The sequence below is a fragment of the Pocillopora damicornis genome, chromosome 3 (genome assembly GCF_964200805.1).
Source record: "Pocillopora damicornis chromosome 3, jaPocDami1.2, whole genome shotgun sequence".
Lineage (NCBI taxonomy): Eukaryota > Metazoa > Cnidaria > Anthozoa > Scleractinia > Pocilloporidae > Pocillopora > Pocillopora damicornis.
The window spans coordinates 30,547,586-30,567,602 of NC_142672.1; the positions used below are offsets into that span (position 1 = coordinate 30,547,586).

Sequence of the window (20,017 nt, forward strand, 5' to 3'; positions counted from 1 at the left end):
ATCATGGTGATAACTGAAATCTAGGACACACGGATCATGTGTACTATAGATGGCCTCGGTCGACATATAGGCCGACAATCCACCGATATATCGGTCGACTATCGGTCGACTATCGGTCGGCAATCGACCGACTATCGGTTGACAGTCGACCGATAGTCGACCAACAGTCGACCGATAGTCGACCGATAGTCGACCGATAGTCGACCGATAGTCGACCGATAGTCGACTGATAGTCGACCGATAGTCGACCGATAGTCGACCGATAGTCGACCGATAGTCGACCGATAGTCGACCGATATATAGACCGATAGTCGACCAATGCATCACCTGATATGTACACATTTATCAGTCGACTGTCGGCCGATTTATCAGTCCACCGATTGTCGACCGATAGTCGACCGATTCTCGACCGATATATCGACCGACTCTCGGTCGATGCATCAGCCGATATGTGCACATTTATCGGTCCACTGTCGGCCGATATATCGGTCCACTGTCGGCCGTTCTATCGGTCGACTATCGACCGATAGTCGGTCGACTGTCGACCGATAGTCGGTCGACTGTCGACTGATAGTCGACCTATAGTCGGTCGATTGTCGACCGAGGCCACCTATAGTACACATGATCCGGAAAGACTAGTTAAGATGTTCATTCCATTTCTGGAAATAACTGGCACCTTTGTTGAATTGCTATCCATATTCTTTGTGCTAATTTTGAGGTCAATTCGAAAGGAGATTGCATTAGGAAATTTATGAAAATTGAGGACCTTTTAAATTGTGGAACTTCGATTTCTTATTTTGACCTTGGACTTACTCAAGAATCATAGATGTTTAACCAAGAAAAAGTTTTAAAAATGATTCATGTGAACTTAGTAAATTTCTACGACGAAACTAGCAAGAGCCTGAATCAATTTTGTTTACTTCGGCCGAGTGCTTTTATTTGTTATCCATCCTGATGACTACATAATATTGGCACCGTGGTTCTGTGCGATACAAATTTTTCAGGCGTTGCATCCTCTTAGTCGGCAAATCAAGTGGACCCTCTGTAATATTTTGGAAGTAGTTGCCCTTTTTGGATACAAACACGTCCTATAAATTATTTAATGTTTCCGTTGATCTACCTTTCAGATTTTACGGCATGAAGTTTGATCACATGACTAGCTAATCCCAAAAAAACGTTGTTGCGTAAGCAGCTACTTGCAACGTTGAAATTAAGTAATGGTAATACACCTGCCGTTTTATTGGTGCAGCACCAACATATTATATAATCTCCAGAACTCATTTCTAAAGCAACGCTTCGAAAGTGGAAGGATCATATCGCTACGATCGTTTATTAGTTCAAAATACATACAGCATCAACACCAAGTGGGAATGGAACGAGATGAGTTCGGTCACGTGGGAAATACCATTTCATTGGACGTGTGAAAATATTGCTAGGAAATGTTCATTCGGCCAATCTAAGGGATCTGTACATTGTTTAACTTTAATTACTGGGATACCTGTGGTAGCCCAGTCATAAAATGCCTTTGTTTTTTTGTCGTCTTTTTTTTTTTTTTTTTTTTTCCTCCGCCACAAAATGGAAAAATTGCGCAATAGTACCCAGAGGTCATTGGGCCCTCAACACCATGACAACTAACTGTGATCCAATGAGGTGTTCACATGCTGAACACGCGTGCTATCTTGATGATGATTGACGTTGTCATGCACGGACAGGGCCGGGTCACATGACGAACACGAGAATTTTGCCCATAAAACTATTTTGTCAGTCGTTTTGTATTTCAACGTAATTGGATTACGATCATCTGGAGTATTATGGGGCAAACGCTCAAAATACTTATAGACGCATACACAAGTCATATTGTTCGCGGCCAATCCACGCAAAAAGATGTTATTGAGCGGTAATTTTGGATCGGACAGAATCGCGAACGCTTGAAAGCCATGAAAGCATTGAATGCCTTGTATGTCTTGTATACCAAGTATGCCAATGTCTTAGTTGAAAACGTAAACTCGTTGTGAAAAGCAAAATCTGAAATCTGAAACCAAACTGTATATACTCTATGCAATCTATTGAACAACGCTACTACCGTGAGACTGAAGAACAAAATTCAAATGGATGCAAACTGCTAGTGAAGAAAGACGCCATGTTGGATTCACTTGATGCCAGGGAACGTAGCTACGATAACAGTGCGAATGGTATTAATTTCACGATCAGAAAGGTGAATCTTATGTTTGTTTTCATTGTAGTTGTATGGATATTCTTTTTTAATAAATACATGATCCAAAATCCCGTGTTTTTTGTGTATAATGTTATTATGTCAAGTATTGTTGACGCAATTGTCTTGTCACAGGCGACCCAAGGTCACGTTTCGAGAAAGAGCCAACGATTAATTCACGAACGCGTCACGCGTTGTGTGACTCAGAGTAAGTTATTCGAGGAACCGTTGAAAATTTGAACACGTTATAAGGAATAGTATAGGGAACGAAATATGGTCGATTTACAACGATAAATATTTCGAAATATGAAGATCAATAAAACTTACTCATACCCTGTGTATCCGTTGTAGTTTCTGGCGATTGTTGCCGTTTTAAGCTTGCTTTACCATCACTATTATTCACGTCATCTACTTTTATTACATTGGTAAAATCTGTACAGACATCACACCAACCAACTTGCGCGCAAAGTAAGAAGACTATGTTGAAGGCTTGAAATTATATTACGATCGATTTTCATCAAGAAATGGGCCAATTTTTTTCCACAATAGTGCAAATAATCGTGAAGGCTGATCGCGGAAAAGCGATTGCGTGACGCTCGGTAAGCTGTAAGATGACATGTTATTATATACCAGACGTAAAAACTCTTCAGATTCTCAGTCTGCATTTTTTACCCACTCTGCAGTCTATATTTTGTATCCGGTCTGCAGTCTGCTGTCTACATTTTGTACTAACAGGTATCCGTGGTACAAATACAGTTTATTTTTGGTTACATTTATTCGCACAACACACTTAATCTACCACAAAATACCTGTGTGTGAGGTAATTCGACATTTTCATTCTTTCCCACGTTAATAATCTTCTTTCCTTTTGTAAGAATGTAGACCACTTACAATGTTTCAAGTAATCCACCCACCCTAGAAAAAATAACTCTTGCATGCATAGCATGCCTATGTTTTGAGACAGGTGTATGCCCTTAGCCAGACTTGAGCTCACTTTTTCAGTATACTAGTCCGACACGCGTAGTATCACTACACTTGATTCCACGGATCCAGTACCATCCAGGTATCCCAGGTACCCTGCTCACAGGGTCTAGTTTTTCTCATAAATAGCGCATGCGATGAAATTTTTGAACGGGATTTAGCGTGATGAAATTCAGAAACGAAGAACTGAAAAACTGAACTTTCAATTTGTAATTCATTCTGCTAAACTTAAAGTCGATAGATGTTGGTTTAAGAAGCTTCTATGAAGAAAATAATTTAAATCTTGTTTAACAAAGCACCTTAAAACATTTTAAAGCTTTTTCGTGAATGGGGCATTAGTTGCATGGGAATGAAATGATGACCACTAGGCGAATCAAAAAGTTTGACGCAAACCTACATTCCAAACATCCCAAATATGCTCCCTCCTGAATAAACTCACGATCATTAGAATGGATAAACGGCTCCTCAAAAATCATTATCACTAATCTATTCATGATTTCCTAATAGCAGTTAAAATTTCAAGTGTTATTACTGGGATACCTATATTACTATAACAATAGTACTAACTGTGATCCAATAAGGTGTTCACATGCTGATCACGCGTGTTATCCCTCAACAGCATGACAACTGTGATCCAATGAGGTGTTCACATGCTGATCACGCATGTTATCTTGATGATGATTGACGTTTTCATGCACAGACAGGGCCGGGTCACATGATGAATCACGAGATTTTGTTTATAAAACTCTTTGGTCAGTTGTTTTGTATTTCAACGTATTTGGATTGCAATCTCCTGGAGCATTATGGCGCAAACGCGCAAAATACTTACAGACGCATATACAAGTCGTATTCATCGCGGCTAATCCACACTGAAAGATGTTATTGAGCGGTAATTTTGGAACGGATTGAGTCGCGAACGCTTGAAAGCCATGAAAGCCTTGAATGCCTTGTATGCTAAGTATGCCAATGTCTTATTTGAAAAACGTTACTTGTTGTAAAAAGCAAAATCTGAAATCTGAAACAAAACTGCATATACTCTATGCAATCTATTGAACAACGCTACTACCGTGAGACTGAAGAACATAACTATAATGGATGCAAACTGCTTGTGAAGAAAGACGACATGTTGGATTCACTTGATGGCAAGGAACGTAGCTACGATAACAGTACGAATGGTATTAATTTCACGATCAGAAAGGTGAATCTTATGTTTGTTTTCATTGAGGTTGTATGGTATTCTTTTTTAATAAATACGTGATCCAAAACCTTGTGTTTTTTTGTGTAAAATGTTATTATGTTAAATATTGTTTACGCAATTGTCTTGTCACAGGCGGCCCAAGCTCACGTCTCGAGAAAAAGCCAACGATTAATTCATGAACGCGTCACGCGTTGTGTGACTCGGTGTTAAGTTACGAGAGGAACTGCACGTTATAAAGAATAGTACAGGGAACGAAGTATGGTCGATTTACAACGATACATATTTCAAAATATGAACATTTTTCTCGTAAAATCAATGAAAATTACTCATACCCTGTGTATTCGTCGTATTTTCTGGCGATTTCTGCCGTTTTAAGCTTGCTTTACCATCACTGTTATTCACGTCATCTACTTTTATTACGTTGGTAAAATCTGTACAGACATTACACCAACCAACTCGCGCGCAAAGTAAGAAGACTATATTGAAGGCTTGAAATAATATTGCGATCGATTTTCATCAAGAAATGGGCCAGGAATATTCCACAATAGTGCAAATAATCGTGAAGGCGGATCGCAGAAAAGCGATTGCGTGACGCTCGGTAAGCTGTAAGATGACATATTATTATATACCAGACGTAAAAACTCTTTAGATTCATAGTCTGCATTTTGTACCCACTCTGCAGTCTGCAGTCTATATTTTTTATCCGGTCTGCAGTCTGCTGTCTGCATTTTGTACTAACAGGTATCCGTGGCACCAATACAGTTTATTTTTGGTTACATTTATTCGCAAAACACACATAATCTACCACAAAATACCTGTGAGTGAGGTAATTCGACATTTTCGTTCTTTCCCACATTAATATTCTTCTCTCCTTTTATAAGAATGTAGACATCACTCACAATGTTTCAAGTAATCCACCCACCCTACAAAAAAGTAACTCTTGCATGCATAGCATGTCTATGTTTTGAAATAGGTCTATGCCCTTAGCCAGACTTGAGCGCACTATTTCAGTATACTAGTCCTACACCCGTAGTATCACTACACTTGATTCCAAGGATCCAGTACCATCCAGGTATCCCAGGTACCCTGCTCACAGGGTCTAGTATTAGAACATCAAGCATCTTTTTTAATAGTTAAGTGGCAATGGCTTGGAACTCTTGGCCCCTATCCATCGGATAGTGAGGCTATGAATAGGTAAATATACTTACAGGGAGAATTTCCACATATAATAAGTAATTTGACATAAATAAAAGATTAAGTTGCACTTTACCAGCCTCAAAATGTGTTATTAGTCTTAAGGCGTCTATTTTTAAGACAAATGAATAAAGGGGTAAGTTTTTAAAGAAACTGTGGTGCTGCGTCGGTAGGAGAGTATAGCAGGTAATTTAGTGTTAACAACTGAGTTGAAAACGTAAATTAGCCACCGTAAAGGGTTAAAAAGCAGACGTTTCGAGCGTTAGCCCTTCGTTAGAGCGATTGGAGGAATTGTGGGATGTGTGTGGGTACAGAAAGTGGAGCTACGCCATTGGTGAGAATATGGTGACAAGCAAACAGGAATAAATTAGTTGAATGAAAAGCGCTCGTTGATTCCGTGGAGGTTAAGGGTGCCGATTTGGAAGATAAATTTTTGTGCTAGTGTTTTACGGCTTTCCAAACTGCCTAGATGTAAGGAAAGGCCGCAAACTGCCATATGCTGTTCAGAATGATTAGGAAGATTAAAGTGTATAGCGAGTGGTTTGGGTGCGTCCTTGTCATTTCTTTCCACGTCGCGAAGGTGTTCTCGGAATCGAATTGCAATAAGTGCAAGTTATGCAGCGAATAACATTGGCGGAGGTACACGTAAAGTGATCAGTGATCTTAATGGATCTCTTGGGTCCCGATATTCTATCTACGTTATGAATGAAAGAACAAATTTTGCATCGTGAGCGAGCGCATTTGAAAGTTCCAGATTGGTCACTGGTTTGAAATGAACTCCTGACTAAAAAGTTGCCTATGTTTTGGTCACGTTTGAATGAAACAAGTGGGGGTTGCGAAAAGATAGTGCCAGTCTCTGAATCGTTTTGGGGTAATTTAAAATTTTAAAGAATAATGGATTTAACTGCGTGGTTGTGAGGGTGAAATGTAAGAGTAAATGGAATGCGGTCAGTGTTATCCTTCTCAGCCGTTTGAAGTGCTGACTGTCGATCAATTTGTTGGGGACGGTGGTGGCCCGCTTGAACGACAGAGACAGGATAGCCACGTTTATCGAAAAACTGGCACATTGCCTCTGATTTTTCGGAAAAATCAGAGTCGTCATTACATAAACGACGAAGTCTGAGAAACTGTGAAAAAGGTATGGAGTTCTTGACTTGTGATGGATGTGAAGATGAATACAACTGTATTCATGTGTTCATCTTCACATCCATCACACGGCAAGAACTCCATACCTTTTTCACAGTTTCTCAGACTTCGTCGTTTATATGAAACTGTAGGTTTATAGTAAACACTAGTGCATAAAACGTTGCCTTCGATTAAAATTTTGATGCGTAGAAAAGCCAAAGAAGTGTCGGAAATTTCCCAGGTATATTTAAGAGCCGGATGAAAGGAAATGACGGCGGTTATAAATTGAGTGAGCTCCTCTTTGGTAAAGGAGGTAGCACCGATCCAATCGTCAATGTAACGGCCGTAGAGTTCAGGTTTTGGGCCGTGGTGTTGACTACATTTGATGTTCGATAAAACCTACAAAAAGATTGGCGTAGCTGGGTCCCATTTTAGTACCCATGGCTACGCCATTAGTTTGTATGTAGTAGTTGCCACCGAATGAAAAGCGATTGAGTGTGAGCACTAGTAGTTCGGCAAGACGGAGTAGTGTTTCAGAGCTGGCTTAACAGTGCGATGATCGAAAAAATGTTTGAGGGCCCGGAGACCTTCGTCATTAGGAATGACAGTATAAAGAGATGTTATATCCATAGTGAAAATAAGTTTGCCTTGGCCGAGGAAACTAAAGTCACCAAAAATTTCAAGTGCGTGTTAGTTGTCCTTAATGTAAGACGGTAAAGTTTTGACGATAGGTGCCATAATTTTATCTAAATAGCTGGAAATAAGTCCGGGGGGACAACTGCAGGCAGAAACGATGGGTCGACCTGGGCTGTTAGGTGGATTTTAGACAGCTACGCGAAGGAAACCTTTGTGAGTCCCGAGAGGATCGTCGGCTGTCAGAAAATTAAGAATCAATTCAGTCATGATTAAGAAAAAAAAATTAATTCTTTAACGCACACAGGAAATTGCTGATATTATGACAAGCCGCCTTACCCGGGACATTTTTATAACAAAGGACGACATTTGAGACGACATGTTGCCGCTTCTACTTATTTTGTCTAGGTGTGAGCTTGAGTCTTGAATAAATTTATCTCATGAAATTTTTTTCCTCTAGGGACATTTTTATGACGAAGGACGCTATAAAGGACACAATTGTAAAACCGCTCTTGTCTCCCCAAACCGAGACAAAATTCGTTTAGTAAGGAAGATCGATTACAAAGATCTTTAGGCTGTTTTCTACATTGTCACGCTTGAGAGTTGTGGTGTCCAAGCAAGCAAATTTAATATTTACAAAATTACGAGACAACCTACGACTGATATAACCTAAGTTATTCATGGTCATGTGATAAAATGCTTATTGACTGAGTCAAGTCATACATAATCCCAATTTACACAAATGAAGTTAGCGCTTTTTCCGGTTAGAAATCTTTGTTAAACACCGCAGTTTATATGATAGTTTGCATTTATCAGTCGGACCAGCTGAATTTTCACAACTTCAGTGTTTCTCTTGCAAAATGACAGTTTTCTCAAGAGCTTGAGGGCTATGCCGAATAATAGGCAATTCATTCTTTGCTAATACCTCGCCTTTCAACTTACCGCCTGCTACAACTTACAGGTGACAATACGCCAGATATGTGATAAATAAAAACACTGATGAAAATTCGCAATCAAGCTCACGCAAGGAAAGAATAATTTTCTGGGGTTTTTTTTCAATGAAAAAGACGAAGTATTTCGAAAACGGCAAACTTATAGGTAATTCGGCAGAATAGAAAAAATATTATTTTCTTGAAATCATAGTCAAACATACAGGTGTTTCAGTCTTTATTGCATTTGTTTAGGCTTTCGTCAAGCAATTGTGTGTCTTGCAGACGTCACTATGAGGAAGTTAAAAATACATCAAACGCTCCTGGCCCTTCCGCTGTTATCTTAAAAATGGGCATAGGCATGGAAAGGCCTTTCCTACTCTGAAATTTATAGAAAATGAACAGAAACTGTGGTATTTAAAAGGGAATAAAGCATTTTGCACTGAGAAGAATCTCAATTTGGATGAGTTAATCTTGAACTTTGGCGAAAAAGTATTTATTAGCCACTTCAATACCGTTTAGGGGAAATTTTCCTGCGGAACTAAGGTTAGTTACGGTATCTCTAGTAATTCATTTTTCGCTTTTTAAACCTAATTTGTAACTCTCTGCACTGTGACAGGTGAAGACTGGTAGAATTAAAAGACAACAGTTCCAACCTTGCAAAGAAGTTTGACCGCCGTTAAGCTATTCTTCTGTGATCTGACTTGTTTTCATCGCCGGAATCTCAGCTTAAGGTAAAGCTTTCGCTAAGTCTAATTCGAATTATCTGTGAATGCTTAAGCTGGCAAAAGCTTTCGCTTGGATCGCGGACAGTTCACATAATTGTGACATACTCCTCGCATAAAAAAATTTGAATTACGCAACTAACTCGCAGCCAGCTGTTCCTTGAAGCAAATAAAATAAGAGCTTTAGAGTTCTTTACCACCAATTTTGAGAAATTCGGTCGAGCTCTCTGATTCTTATCGTGAGACAAAGTTTAAAACTAACGGCGCCGCAGATAAATTCAGCAGCACATTCGTGACTTTATCAATCACCGAAGTAAGATGATTCTTTTTTCTTCACATATTTTTGGTGTGGGAAACAGGGAGTGAGGCAATCTTCTACTTTTCTCAAGTAGAGTAGTGAAACTCCACATGTACATTTATTTATCAATTGCTCTCGCCATCTTTGCGGAAAGTCATTAAGCAACACACCATTCAGTTCAGAAAACCTAAAATCCTCAACGTAGAAAATAAACAAATGAAGTTTAAACGGTCAAAAGAAGATCTTAGTCGAGTTTCAGAATTTTGCAACTTACACATGGATTTGCGTTATTCTTAAGATGTTGGTGGATGAAAGCTACAGATATACCCGCGGGTTTGAGGCAGTCAGTTACCTTATTGGTGTATAAACTATACACTGATAAGCTTTTTTAGCCCGATTAACTCTTGCATTTTGAGAATTCTTTCGTACAAATTGGTGAATTTGATATGCAAATTAAGGTCGAAGAGAAGGCTCTCCTCTGATCACGCTTGTATGAAAAATATTTCAGCAGAAGTTTCCATATTTTGTCTGTGAACGAAATGAAGACACCTTGTAACTTGTAGTAAGATAGAATTCCGTTAAGGTAAAAATTTAAAATGCTAATTAGCTACAGCATCTTCCTTTGACAGTGGTCCTTGTAAGATGATCTGATACCTTACTACTTCCCTTGGTTTTATTGGGAAAAGTTTTGACAAAATGTCATCCAAGTCTGTTGCACTAATAATGGACTTTTGGCTCACAAATTAAAGCTAATCTTTCCATCTTGCATAAAACGCATTTAGTTAATTATTCCGACCTGTTTAAGCCTCAAATGTACTTTTTGCTATCTAATTGCTGCGCGTTGTTATCTGGAGTAATCGTCAGCAAACCTTCTAATCCAAGGGTATGAGGGTTTTTTAATTTCAAACACTTCTTAGGCTATTTATTTATTTACTAACTTGTAAATGTGGCCATGGAGGGTTAGAGAAAAATTCCTCTGAAGCAATCATCTTTGAAAGTTGGAGTTATCAATCATTTGTTTTAGCTTTTAGTTTTTACAATACTTCCCACGGCCATATCTATCGCATAAGGCTTATGCCAAAAAAGAAAACAGCGGAAACATTTGTTGATTTAACTGAATCAGGCGTTAAAGACGGAAAAGTCAATTTATGGGTCGTTAAGTGCAGCCGTTTTCATTGCTCTGCTTTCCGTCCCCTATTCTTGAGTGCAACTGGCCGTGGCATATTTTTTCCCGTTCCGTTGCCCTGACAATAAAAAATGGCATAACAATATAATAATAAGGAAAGAAGAGCAAGAAGATGTTGAACGGGATGATATTTCATAGAGGAATAAAATAGTCTAGTAAGATTTTGCTTTGCCAGTGTATGGGCCTTTAGACTGGCATAAAGTGATCGAGCTGTGTTTCATTTTTCAAGAATCAGACTGTTCTTGGAGTTTTAATTTTTCTTTCGTATTTTAAAAAATATGAAAAATATAATATATATATATATTTTATATATATACATTTAATTTTTTTTTTTTGCTTTCCTCTCTTTTCTCCTTTTTTTTCGATAGCCGGCTGCAGTCAGAATGACACTCGTTTAATAGGTTAGCTTTACTTGGAAAAATATTTACACAAAAGCTTTCAGGAAAAACATTATTCATTAGCGTGTATGATCACTCATAATTAATCGGCCGATTATCAGAACAATGAAGTTTTCGATTCACTGCTTTGTTTTTGTTTCCTTTGTTTCTTACATGGCTATAAACTCAAAGAGCCAAATATGTCCGTTAATCATCACATTTACATGAAATACAGAGCATTTTCCCTTGCAGATGGCACCAGAGTAAAGAAAAGATCCTTGCAGCAAGCTGCAATTAACAGAAATAGCATAAAAGACGCCAAAATAAAAAAAAAAACGGTCTGCGGCAAGATTCGAACTTGAGTGCCTCTCAGGTTATAATTGGCTGAGAGTAACAATGAGGTAATGGCTTTTACGGCTAACAGCTTACAGCTTACAGCTAACGGTCAATTTATCTCCATTGCTGTTGCCAGGAATTCTTTTGCCTATAAATTTTTTTTGTCATTTATAGTTAAAATTTGACAATTTTATACCTAACGGCTAAAAGTTTTGGCGGTTTTACGGCCGTCGGTTAACCCCATTGAGACCCTCTTGGGTGCTACGACCGACTGAGTGACGAAGCCACACTTTGGCGGCGAGGGAAACTTTGAACTACTAGTTGGTTATTTCAAAAATTAAAGATTCATGTGACATAGCACAAGTTTTGTTTTGTTTTGATACCAAAAGGTTTCTCCGGTATTACCATATAAACAGCATCCCACTGCCATGGATCTCAACACATGGAATATGTTCTGGAGGTTATGTTTTGGATTTTTGGCAACTTTGATCGTTGCTGGAAATATTCTAAACATCTGGATGTTTTTTAAGCTGAGACGCCGAAAGCGTTCCTCATTTCTTCTGATCGGTTTGGGCGTGGCTGATTTACTGGTTGGAGGACTGGCCATTCCTCTTTTCATAGCGGCATTTGAATCAGCTTCAATAACAACATGGCGTGTTTTCTACATTGTTGACATGTTTACAAGTACATCGTCCATTTATACACTTGCAGTCATTTCCTTGGAAAGAATGTTCGCCATCGGTTGGCCTCTTCGTCATAGAACTGCAAACTTTCGTATTTATATCTGTGCCATTTCCATACCGTGGATCATAGCAGCAATATTCACTGTTCTCATTGATGTATACGTATACATCATTAAAAGATACAGTGTAATCTACCTTCTAGTTTTTTTTCCTGCAACACCTCTATTAGTTATGTGTGTAGCTTATTATGTTATTTGGAGGAAACAAAAATCACCAATATGTAACCATAGCAATGTCATCAGAGAAGCCAAATTAGCAAACACATTATTTTTGATAACAGGAGCTTCTGTTTTTACTTGGCTTCCATTCCAGATTATTAACATATTAGTAAGTTTGCATGTTTTTCCATTTTTTTCTCATCTGCAACTGACAGTATTCATCATCAGGGTTTTACAATACAGCAATTCTTTCGTAAACGTAATCATTTATCCACTAAGAATTCCAGAATTTAAAAACTTCCTGCTACACTTGCTTTGTTGTTGTGTAGGTCCCCATCGCATATTTAGAGCTGGAGTTTTACCATCAGCTGAGTCTGGGTCAGTTGTATCCTTAGTAAGATTTACAAGTAGGCAGTTCTTATCACCGAGCTCTAAACAGGAGAGTGCAGTTTGATTGATTGATTTTTTAAATTGATAATTCGACATTTTTTACTGACAAGTGATACAATTGAGGGGAAATCGTGCTCTTCATCATCTGTTTGTGTGTAAAAGTATGATACCTTATGAATCTCAAGCCAGTTAAGAGCCAAAGGTAAACAGATATGTATACTTACCGAGAACGAAAGCATCGAGGGCCGTATCAGACAGTTTCACATCAGCTGAGATAAATAGTCTTGATATTTACCCCTCAAAATGAAGTAAAAGCGGCAATATCATCAGACATGAATGTCTATCTAATTCGGCCATCAAACCGGAAAACATCGTACCATGGTAATTCGGGCTCAAAAAAACTTTCATAATTTTTAATGACAAGTCAAGGGATGAAAACGATAGAACGAAGTAGAATATTTCATGCGTTCTTTGCTAAAAGCAACTTGCATAATTTGTTATACCTGACAACCGAAAAAAAAGAGTTATGTTGTACTTTGACTTTTCTCTTTTGAACATCCTGTCGGAGAGATTATTTGAATTAATTTAAGATGTAAACCGAGGTTAACAGCTATTTTGGCATTATTTGCGTCCTTCTTCTCGTTTATCAAATAGTTTCCTCATCGGTTATAAGTTATGTTTCCCTCTGCATGCATAATGTTGTATATAGTTTTAAATAATATTGGCATTGTAATATAGCATATCTTTATTTCATTTTAGCTTATTTTCTCGAAGATATAAGCTCTACAGCTACACTGTGAATTTCGAGCATAAATGAAGTATATGTATGTATATATTTATGTATGTATGTATCGGTATCCAAGGGGAAGCCATCGCGTTTCCTTTCGACACCCAAGAGCTGGATAGTACAAATCACCCTTGAATTTCCACTAAGAACGTGCGAAAAGCACCATTCAATCACATTGTTTCTATCAAGTCATACACCAGATGTGATGTATGCATATAACCAGACTGTTATATAAACTACTTGATCAATTTTAGCTCATTTGAAATAGTGTACAATCTACGTCTCGATTTGAAAAATAAAAAAATGAAAGTAAGTGGGTGAAAGAGATTCAGTACTATAAATGTCCCATTGTTCTCTTACATGCTGTGTTAGTGCTTGATGTACATAGTTAATGACGGTTGAGCACATCCAAGTTTACTCACATTGTACTCAATTCTTTGATCTAAGGTAATAAATATTGTATCTGAAGAATTTAACTACTTCCCACTTTAATTACTCGTATATACACTTAACTACGATAAGAAGAGCTTATCGAGAATTCATATTGCCTGAGGTATGGCTAGGAAAGTTAGTTAAATAGAGGATGTTACATGGCCGCGCAGAGATACTACATTTCTCGTGTAGAAATACTTTTCAACAAGAGAATAGAACTTTGGTATCTCTAAGTGACCATGTAATATTCTATTTATTGTATATAAATCAATAATAAATAAATAATAATAAATCAAAGGCTGTGCATCAAAAGGCGCGATTTTTATATTAACATGATATTTTAACATAGTATCTTCACGTGAGAAGATGTAATTTTTTGCGCGAAAGCTCACTAGGTATTGTTTGTTCATATAGTAATTTAAGTTTCAGTTACCTACGAAAGCAGCTTGAAAAGTGGTAATTAAAACCAGGTGCGTAGTAATAAGGAGATTCCTATCTGCTCCCACAAAAATCTACTCCTGACATCAACTGGAGTGAGGTAGAGACCACAAAAGCAAATTCCAAGGAATTGATCGCTGGGATCATATCAGAAGAAATTTGTACTGAATGCGGCTGAAAGTGAAACAAACAAAATTAATATTAGAACAGTCGGACTGGCTTTAATGCCCTCCACCTTGAAGTGCACTCATAGTTGAAACGCACCCACTGAATCTTGTTCAAAAATTGTGCTCAATATACAGACACATTACTAAGGACAGCTTTTGTTCATTTTCCAATTTATATCCTAATTCTTCGCAGCTGTTTAACAAGCTCTGGTAACTTATTATGACGAATTTACCTTCTTTTTTCTTTCAACTCCTACGATGTTGATATCTTCCAAATTAGCTGCACCTGAGATTTAAAATAAAATAGTTTTTCGAAACTGTTGAAAACAAAGAAGAAGAAAAGAAAAAGGAAGCAAGCAAAGCCGAGATGGCAATCTAACGCTCAACTGTCAATTTCGACTCGAAGAAATTCGTAATGATCACTTCACCGCCAGCAACTTAGTTTTTTAGTTTCTTGCACACCAGCTTACCATTACACAAACTCACGACTTTCTCCAGAGTTTCTCGTTTCTTGCACACCTTGCACACCGCTTCTTTGTGCTCTTATACCGTCTCGCTTTCTTTTTTCTCGCAAGGGTATCTCTCGACAAAAAAAAAAAAAACTTCCGTAAGCGGCGACTACCTAAGCGCCACGTAAGCAATCTCGTGATGTATTTGCATCACGCTTAACTGCGTAAAAAGTTTGACGCATAACTGCGTTACTCGACGAAACGTTCTAGAAAGTTCCCCGACACTGCGGTCAGCATTACTAAACAGTATGGATATCATTTACAAAAACAGTAGTACTCATTAACACCGGGGGTGCCAATTACTCATAACACTTGGCATCGAGTTAGTTTAAGATTCATTACGAGATCTTACGTACGTTTACACCCAAACAGGTCATGAAGAGCACGATATCCCCTCAATTGCCTCACTTAAAGTTAGAAAAAAATGTGGATTTTTACTGGCTTTAAGCAATCAATAAAGCAATCAAACTGCACTCTCCTGTTTAGAGCTCGGTGATAAGAGCTGCTTACTTGTAAATCTTATTAAGGATACAACTGACCCAGACTCAGCTGATGGTAAAACCCCAGCTCTAAATGTCCGATGGGGAACTACACAACAACGAAGTAAGTGTAGCAGGCAGTTTTTAAATTCTGGAATTCTTGGTGGATAAATGATTACGTTTACGAGCGAATTGCTATATTAAAAAAAACCCTGATAATGAATACCGTTGTATTCATTGTCAGAGTTTATGAGAAAAGTTTGCAGTTGCTTGCGATTGTACCAATAGATTAAGAATCTGGAATGGAAGCCAGGTGAAAACAGAAGCTCCTGTTATCATAAATAATGTGTTTGCTAATTTGGCCTCTCTGATGACATTTTTATGGTTACATATTGGTGATTTTTGTTTCCTCCAAATAACATAATACGCTGCACATATAACTAATAGAGGTGCTACAGGAAACAAAACTAGAAGGTAGATTACGCTGTCATCACTTGTAATGAAGTTTGCACAAATGTAAACTGTTACAATGAATATTACTGCCACTTTTTTGTTCTTACCACATTTTGACGTCATCTGTGATCTATTACTAAACAGACGCACGGCAACTTGGAATCTATTTGTTAATCAGTAATGATATTAAATGCGATTCTTCGATCTAAGCTGCCTTTATAAATAAAAAATAATGTTTGCAGTGCATTTTCATTTAAAAACAAAACAAAAATAAAACGAAACAAAAAAGAAAAATAGAAACTTATTTAATCGAATAATTGTTTATTGTGCTTGTACACCCCTGGCGGAATCTTGAAACTCTTCAGCATTAAATAGGGAATCCTAGTCATTTTTAACGAAGCGTGCCTTAACAATTTCAACGTAGTTTGGTATCAATGACTGTTTCAGTTTAAAGAGATGTTACTTATCCGTTGTCAGTTTCGTAAACTGTTTTTTCAAACAGGTCCCTATAAAGCATTTTAGGATAATACCAATTACATACTAGGAAGGTAGCCTTAATAAGATATTTGCATTCTATCACAAACGCTGCAATTTGATTGGCTACGCTATTCTTTATCCATTCCGTAACAGCCGGATAGTGATTAAAGAGAATGGCCAAACAGTGAGCAGTTATAAACAAACGAAAATTAAAACTTGAACCTGTCTTGTTATTAAGTTTCGAAAGATGATCAAGTAGTTTTCCAAAAACGTGTATATTACATTCTCTCGCAATCTCTGCGTGATAGTTGATTCGGGCCTCTTCAATTATCACACCTTAGAAACCTCGCGCTCAAAATCTGATTTATTTATTTTTAGTTATTTGATTATCTATTTCCGATATTTAGACCGGGTGGCTCGGTTTAACTGGTTTAAATGGATGTCTGTATAAAACAATAACAAGGCCAAATCGCATCATCAGAAACTATGTTCCCAACAATTTGCGAAAAAGAAGGTGGATTATCAGTTATTTAACGTCCCCTGCAAGCCAGTGCAGAAAAAATGAAGACGGGGCCGACGGTTTATCGCCATTATCCGAGAAGACTCGAATGTCTATCGTTTGCAGATGTCACAGCAAAGGCAGCATATTTTCCTCAGTTATTTAAAATGTTGTTCCGGTCTAGGGCTTGAACCCTCGGTCTCCCGCAAGGCATTACGGTATTTTAAAACACGAGGTCAAAGTGTGGGGTAAAGGGAGATACACATTTAGTTTTATTTGACTGGTTACGGGTGGAGAACTATATACAAACAGACCGTTAGGACTCAGTAAAGGATATGACCAACAACGCTTAATACAGGTGAAATTACAGTAAGTAAGGGAAAAAAAAAGACTCGGTTTTTTTAAAATCGACCTCTTCATACCGCTTAACAATATACAGTATTTATAGAGCGCTAATTCCCAATGGTCCAAAAGCGCTTTACATAATAAAAATAGCAAAATCCTAAACCTACAAAACTACATTGTCATTCTATAAAAATTTCCAATGGTCCAAAAGCGCTTTACATAATAAAAATAAGAACAAAATCCTAAACCTACAAAACTACAAAACTACATTGTCATCCTATAAAAACATCATCATTCTATACGACATCATAACCAATTTTAAAAAGCCACGTCTTGAGCTTAGATTTAAAAGAAGAAAGGGAATTACAAGATCTAAGTTCGAATGGAAATGCATTCCAAACAGAAGGTGCGGCAATAGTAAAAGACCGGCCACCATAAGTTTTAAAATTAAATTTAGATGTAGAAAAATTGATTGGAGGATCTAAGAAGTCTACCAGGTATATAAGGCTTGATGAGATCAGTGATATAGCTATGCTCATATCTACTAGTAAGGTGAATAAGCCTAGCAGCACTATTTAGGACACTCTGTAAACGTTTCAAGATACATTTAGGCTGACCGTAGAGCAGTGAGTTACAATAGTCTATCCTTACAGTAACAAAGGCATGTATCGTAAGAAAGAAACTTGCGAATCTTAAAAATATTGCGTAAATGAAAAAACGAAGACTTGCAAACAGCAGTAACGTGCGGCAACATCGATAGAGAGTTATTAAAAATAACTCCAATATTTTTAGCAGTAGTTGAACAGTCAACAGTGTCAGAGGCAATCACCAGGTTTGTTAACGCAGGACGTGGGCGATAGGAGGATGAAAAAACTATAATTGCAGTCTTCCCACTGTTCAGCTTCAGCTTGTTATTTAACATCCAAAGGTCAATATCTTTAACACAATCTTCAAGAGCAGATGTACATGTTGACATATCCTCAGGTGATGACGTTTCAAAAGATAAATATAGCTGTGTATCATCAGCATAAAAGTGATAAGATAGACCATGAGATCTTGCAATATCACCTAAAGGGGAAGTGTACAAAGAATACAGCAAGGGGCCCAAAACGGAACCCTGAGGTACACCATAAGGTAAGGCATGCACATCAGAAGAGACATCTTGGATTCTGACATACTGAGTGCGATCAGATAGATATGAACGAAACCAGTCCAGTACCTGGTCACAAATGCCAAAACGGGTAGATAGTCTAGCAAGGAGAAGAGAATGATCAACTGTATCAAAAGCAGCAGACAGGTCCAGTAGAACCAAAACAACAGATTTTTGATTGTCAATGGACATAGCAATGTCATTGTAGACTCTGAGAAGAGCCGTTTTGGTGCTATGGTGAGCACGGTAGGCAGACTGAAAGACTTCACACAGACCATTGTTGTCAATGTAGTCAACAAGCTGCAAAGCCACTACTTTCTCAATGACTTTGGACAAGTAGGTGAGGTTAGAGATCGGCCGAAAGTTCTTAAATTCTTGATAATCAAGACTCGGCTTTTTCAACAAAGGACGAATTACAGCTTGTTTCAGTGGGCATGACAGAGGTCTCCAAAGACAGCTTAACAATTTTCCAGATCACAGGGCAAAGGAGATCAAGACTGACAACCAAGGAGTATTCTAGAGGGGACAGGGTCAAGTTCACAAGACTTTGATGCCAAAGGGTGCACAATCTGAAGTAAGGTCGAATATGAAGGATAGCTCAAACGATGGAGTGTAGTTGTTGCTACTGTGGCTTCATTAAATAAATAAGTTCCCTGCATAGGGTTCGATTCCAGTTCATGTCGAATAGTATTAATCTTCTCACCAAAAAAGCCAATGAATCTATTTGCAAGATCCGCCACGGAAGAGCAAGATGGATACTGCGGTGCAGGACTCCGATGTAACAACTTACCGACAATGCCAAACAGTTTCCTCTGATTAAGGCAATTATCATCAATAAGTTTGGTGTAATATTATGAGCGGACAGAGAGTAATAGCTCATTGACAATACGATTTTGTTCAATAAGACGCAGAAGATCTTCGGGAAATCTAGTCCTACGCCATCTCCTTTCCAGTCGGCGACGAACTCTTCTCTCCAGTTTAATCTCCTCACTAAACCATGGAGCAGCGGGATGAATGGTAACCATGCGCGATTTTAATGGCGCATGCTTATCCAAAACACTAGATAACTCCGAATTATACAAGTGAAGCAGCGTAAGTAAATCGTTGGATGATTCAGACAAAAGAGGAGACATTGCAACATCTTGTGGAAAATGCTCCAAGCTGATGGCTTTTAATTTCCGACCACAAATACGCTTCCTTTCCCAATTAGGCTTAACAAAACGAAGATCAGCACAAACAGTGTAATGATCCTATATCTCTGAATACGGTTAATACAGGATTGCCTGAATGTTGTAATGATTTATTCTTGTTTTCTCTTCACCATATTCCCAACCAATAGCGTAACTCCATTTTCTGCATAAAAACACACACACAACCCAGAATTCCTCCAATCGCTGTGACTAAGGGCCAACGCCCGAAACGTCAGCTTTTAAGAGCCATAGTCTATGTTTCGAGCTTTAAACAAAAATTGCGGCCACTCATCCCAGCTGATTTGGCTGAAATTTGGCATGAAGGCTAATTTTTAGGTCCTAACCACGAAATGGGTATTAAAAAGTTCCAGTTGTTTTCGCTTGGCAAAAAATCGATAAAGCCGACCAAGTCCGCCTATACTTGCCCGCCAGCATGGCGTATCGAAGGTGTTCTTATGACTTCGACTCCAGTCCTGTCGTAAAGATTACCTGAAATATCTTGAAATAAATAAAAATATATACCCCTTTTTCTTAACATTTACTGGAAAAAATGTGGGAGATGACAGATTTTGATTACAGGTTTTCTCAACGTTCGACGGTCGTTTT

General features: G+C 38.1%; 2 protein-coding genes and 1 long non-coding RNA gene across 3 annotated transcripts in view; 2 read left to right on the plus strand and 1 right to left on the minus strand.

Annotated features, from left to right (window-relative positions):
- The window catches only part of LOC113680733 (EGF and laminin G domain-containing protein), a 438,917-nt gene that overhangs the window by 41,821 nt on the left and 377,079 nt on the right, over window positions 1–20,017 (minus strand). The window lies entirely within an intron of this gene.
- LOC149049321 (uncharacterized) lies at window positions 3,945–4,727 on the plus strand. The gene is made up of 2 exons (XR_016185369.1): window positions 3,945–4,391; window positions 4,524–4,727. It is a non-coding gene; the product is annotated as an uncharacterized LOC149049321 (long non-coding RNA).
- Window positions 8,611–12,682, plus strand: LOC149049322 (histamine H2 receptor-like). The gene is made up of 3 exons (XM_089202157.1): window positions 8,611–8,818; window positions 8,892–9,006; window positions 11,584–12,682. Exon 3 carries the CDS (start codon window positions 11,623–11,625, stop codon window positions 12,547–12,549), a length of 927 nt encoding a protein of 308 aa, XP_089058283.1. The 5' UTR covers window positions 8,611–8,818; window positions 8,892–9,006; window positions 11,584–11,622; the 3' UTR covers window positions 12,550–12,682.

What these genes read in the sequence shown, in the direction of transcription:
- LOC149049322 (XM_089202157.1), top strand. Translation starts at nt 11,623, where the DNA reads ATGGATCTCAACACATGGAATATGTTCTGGAGGTTATGTTTTGGATTT.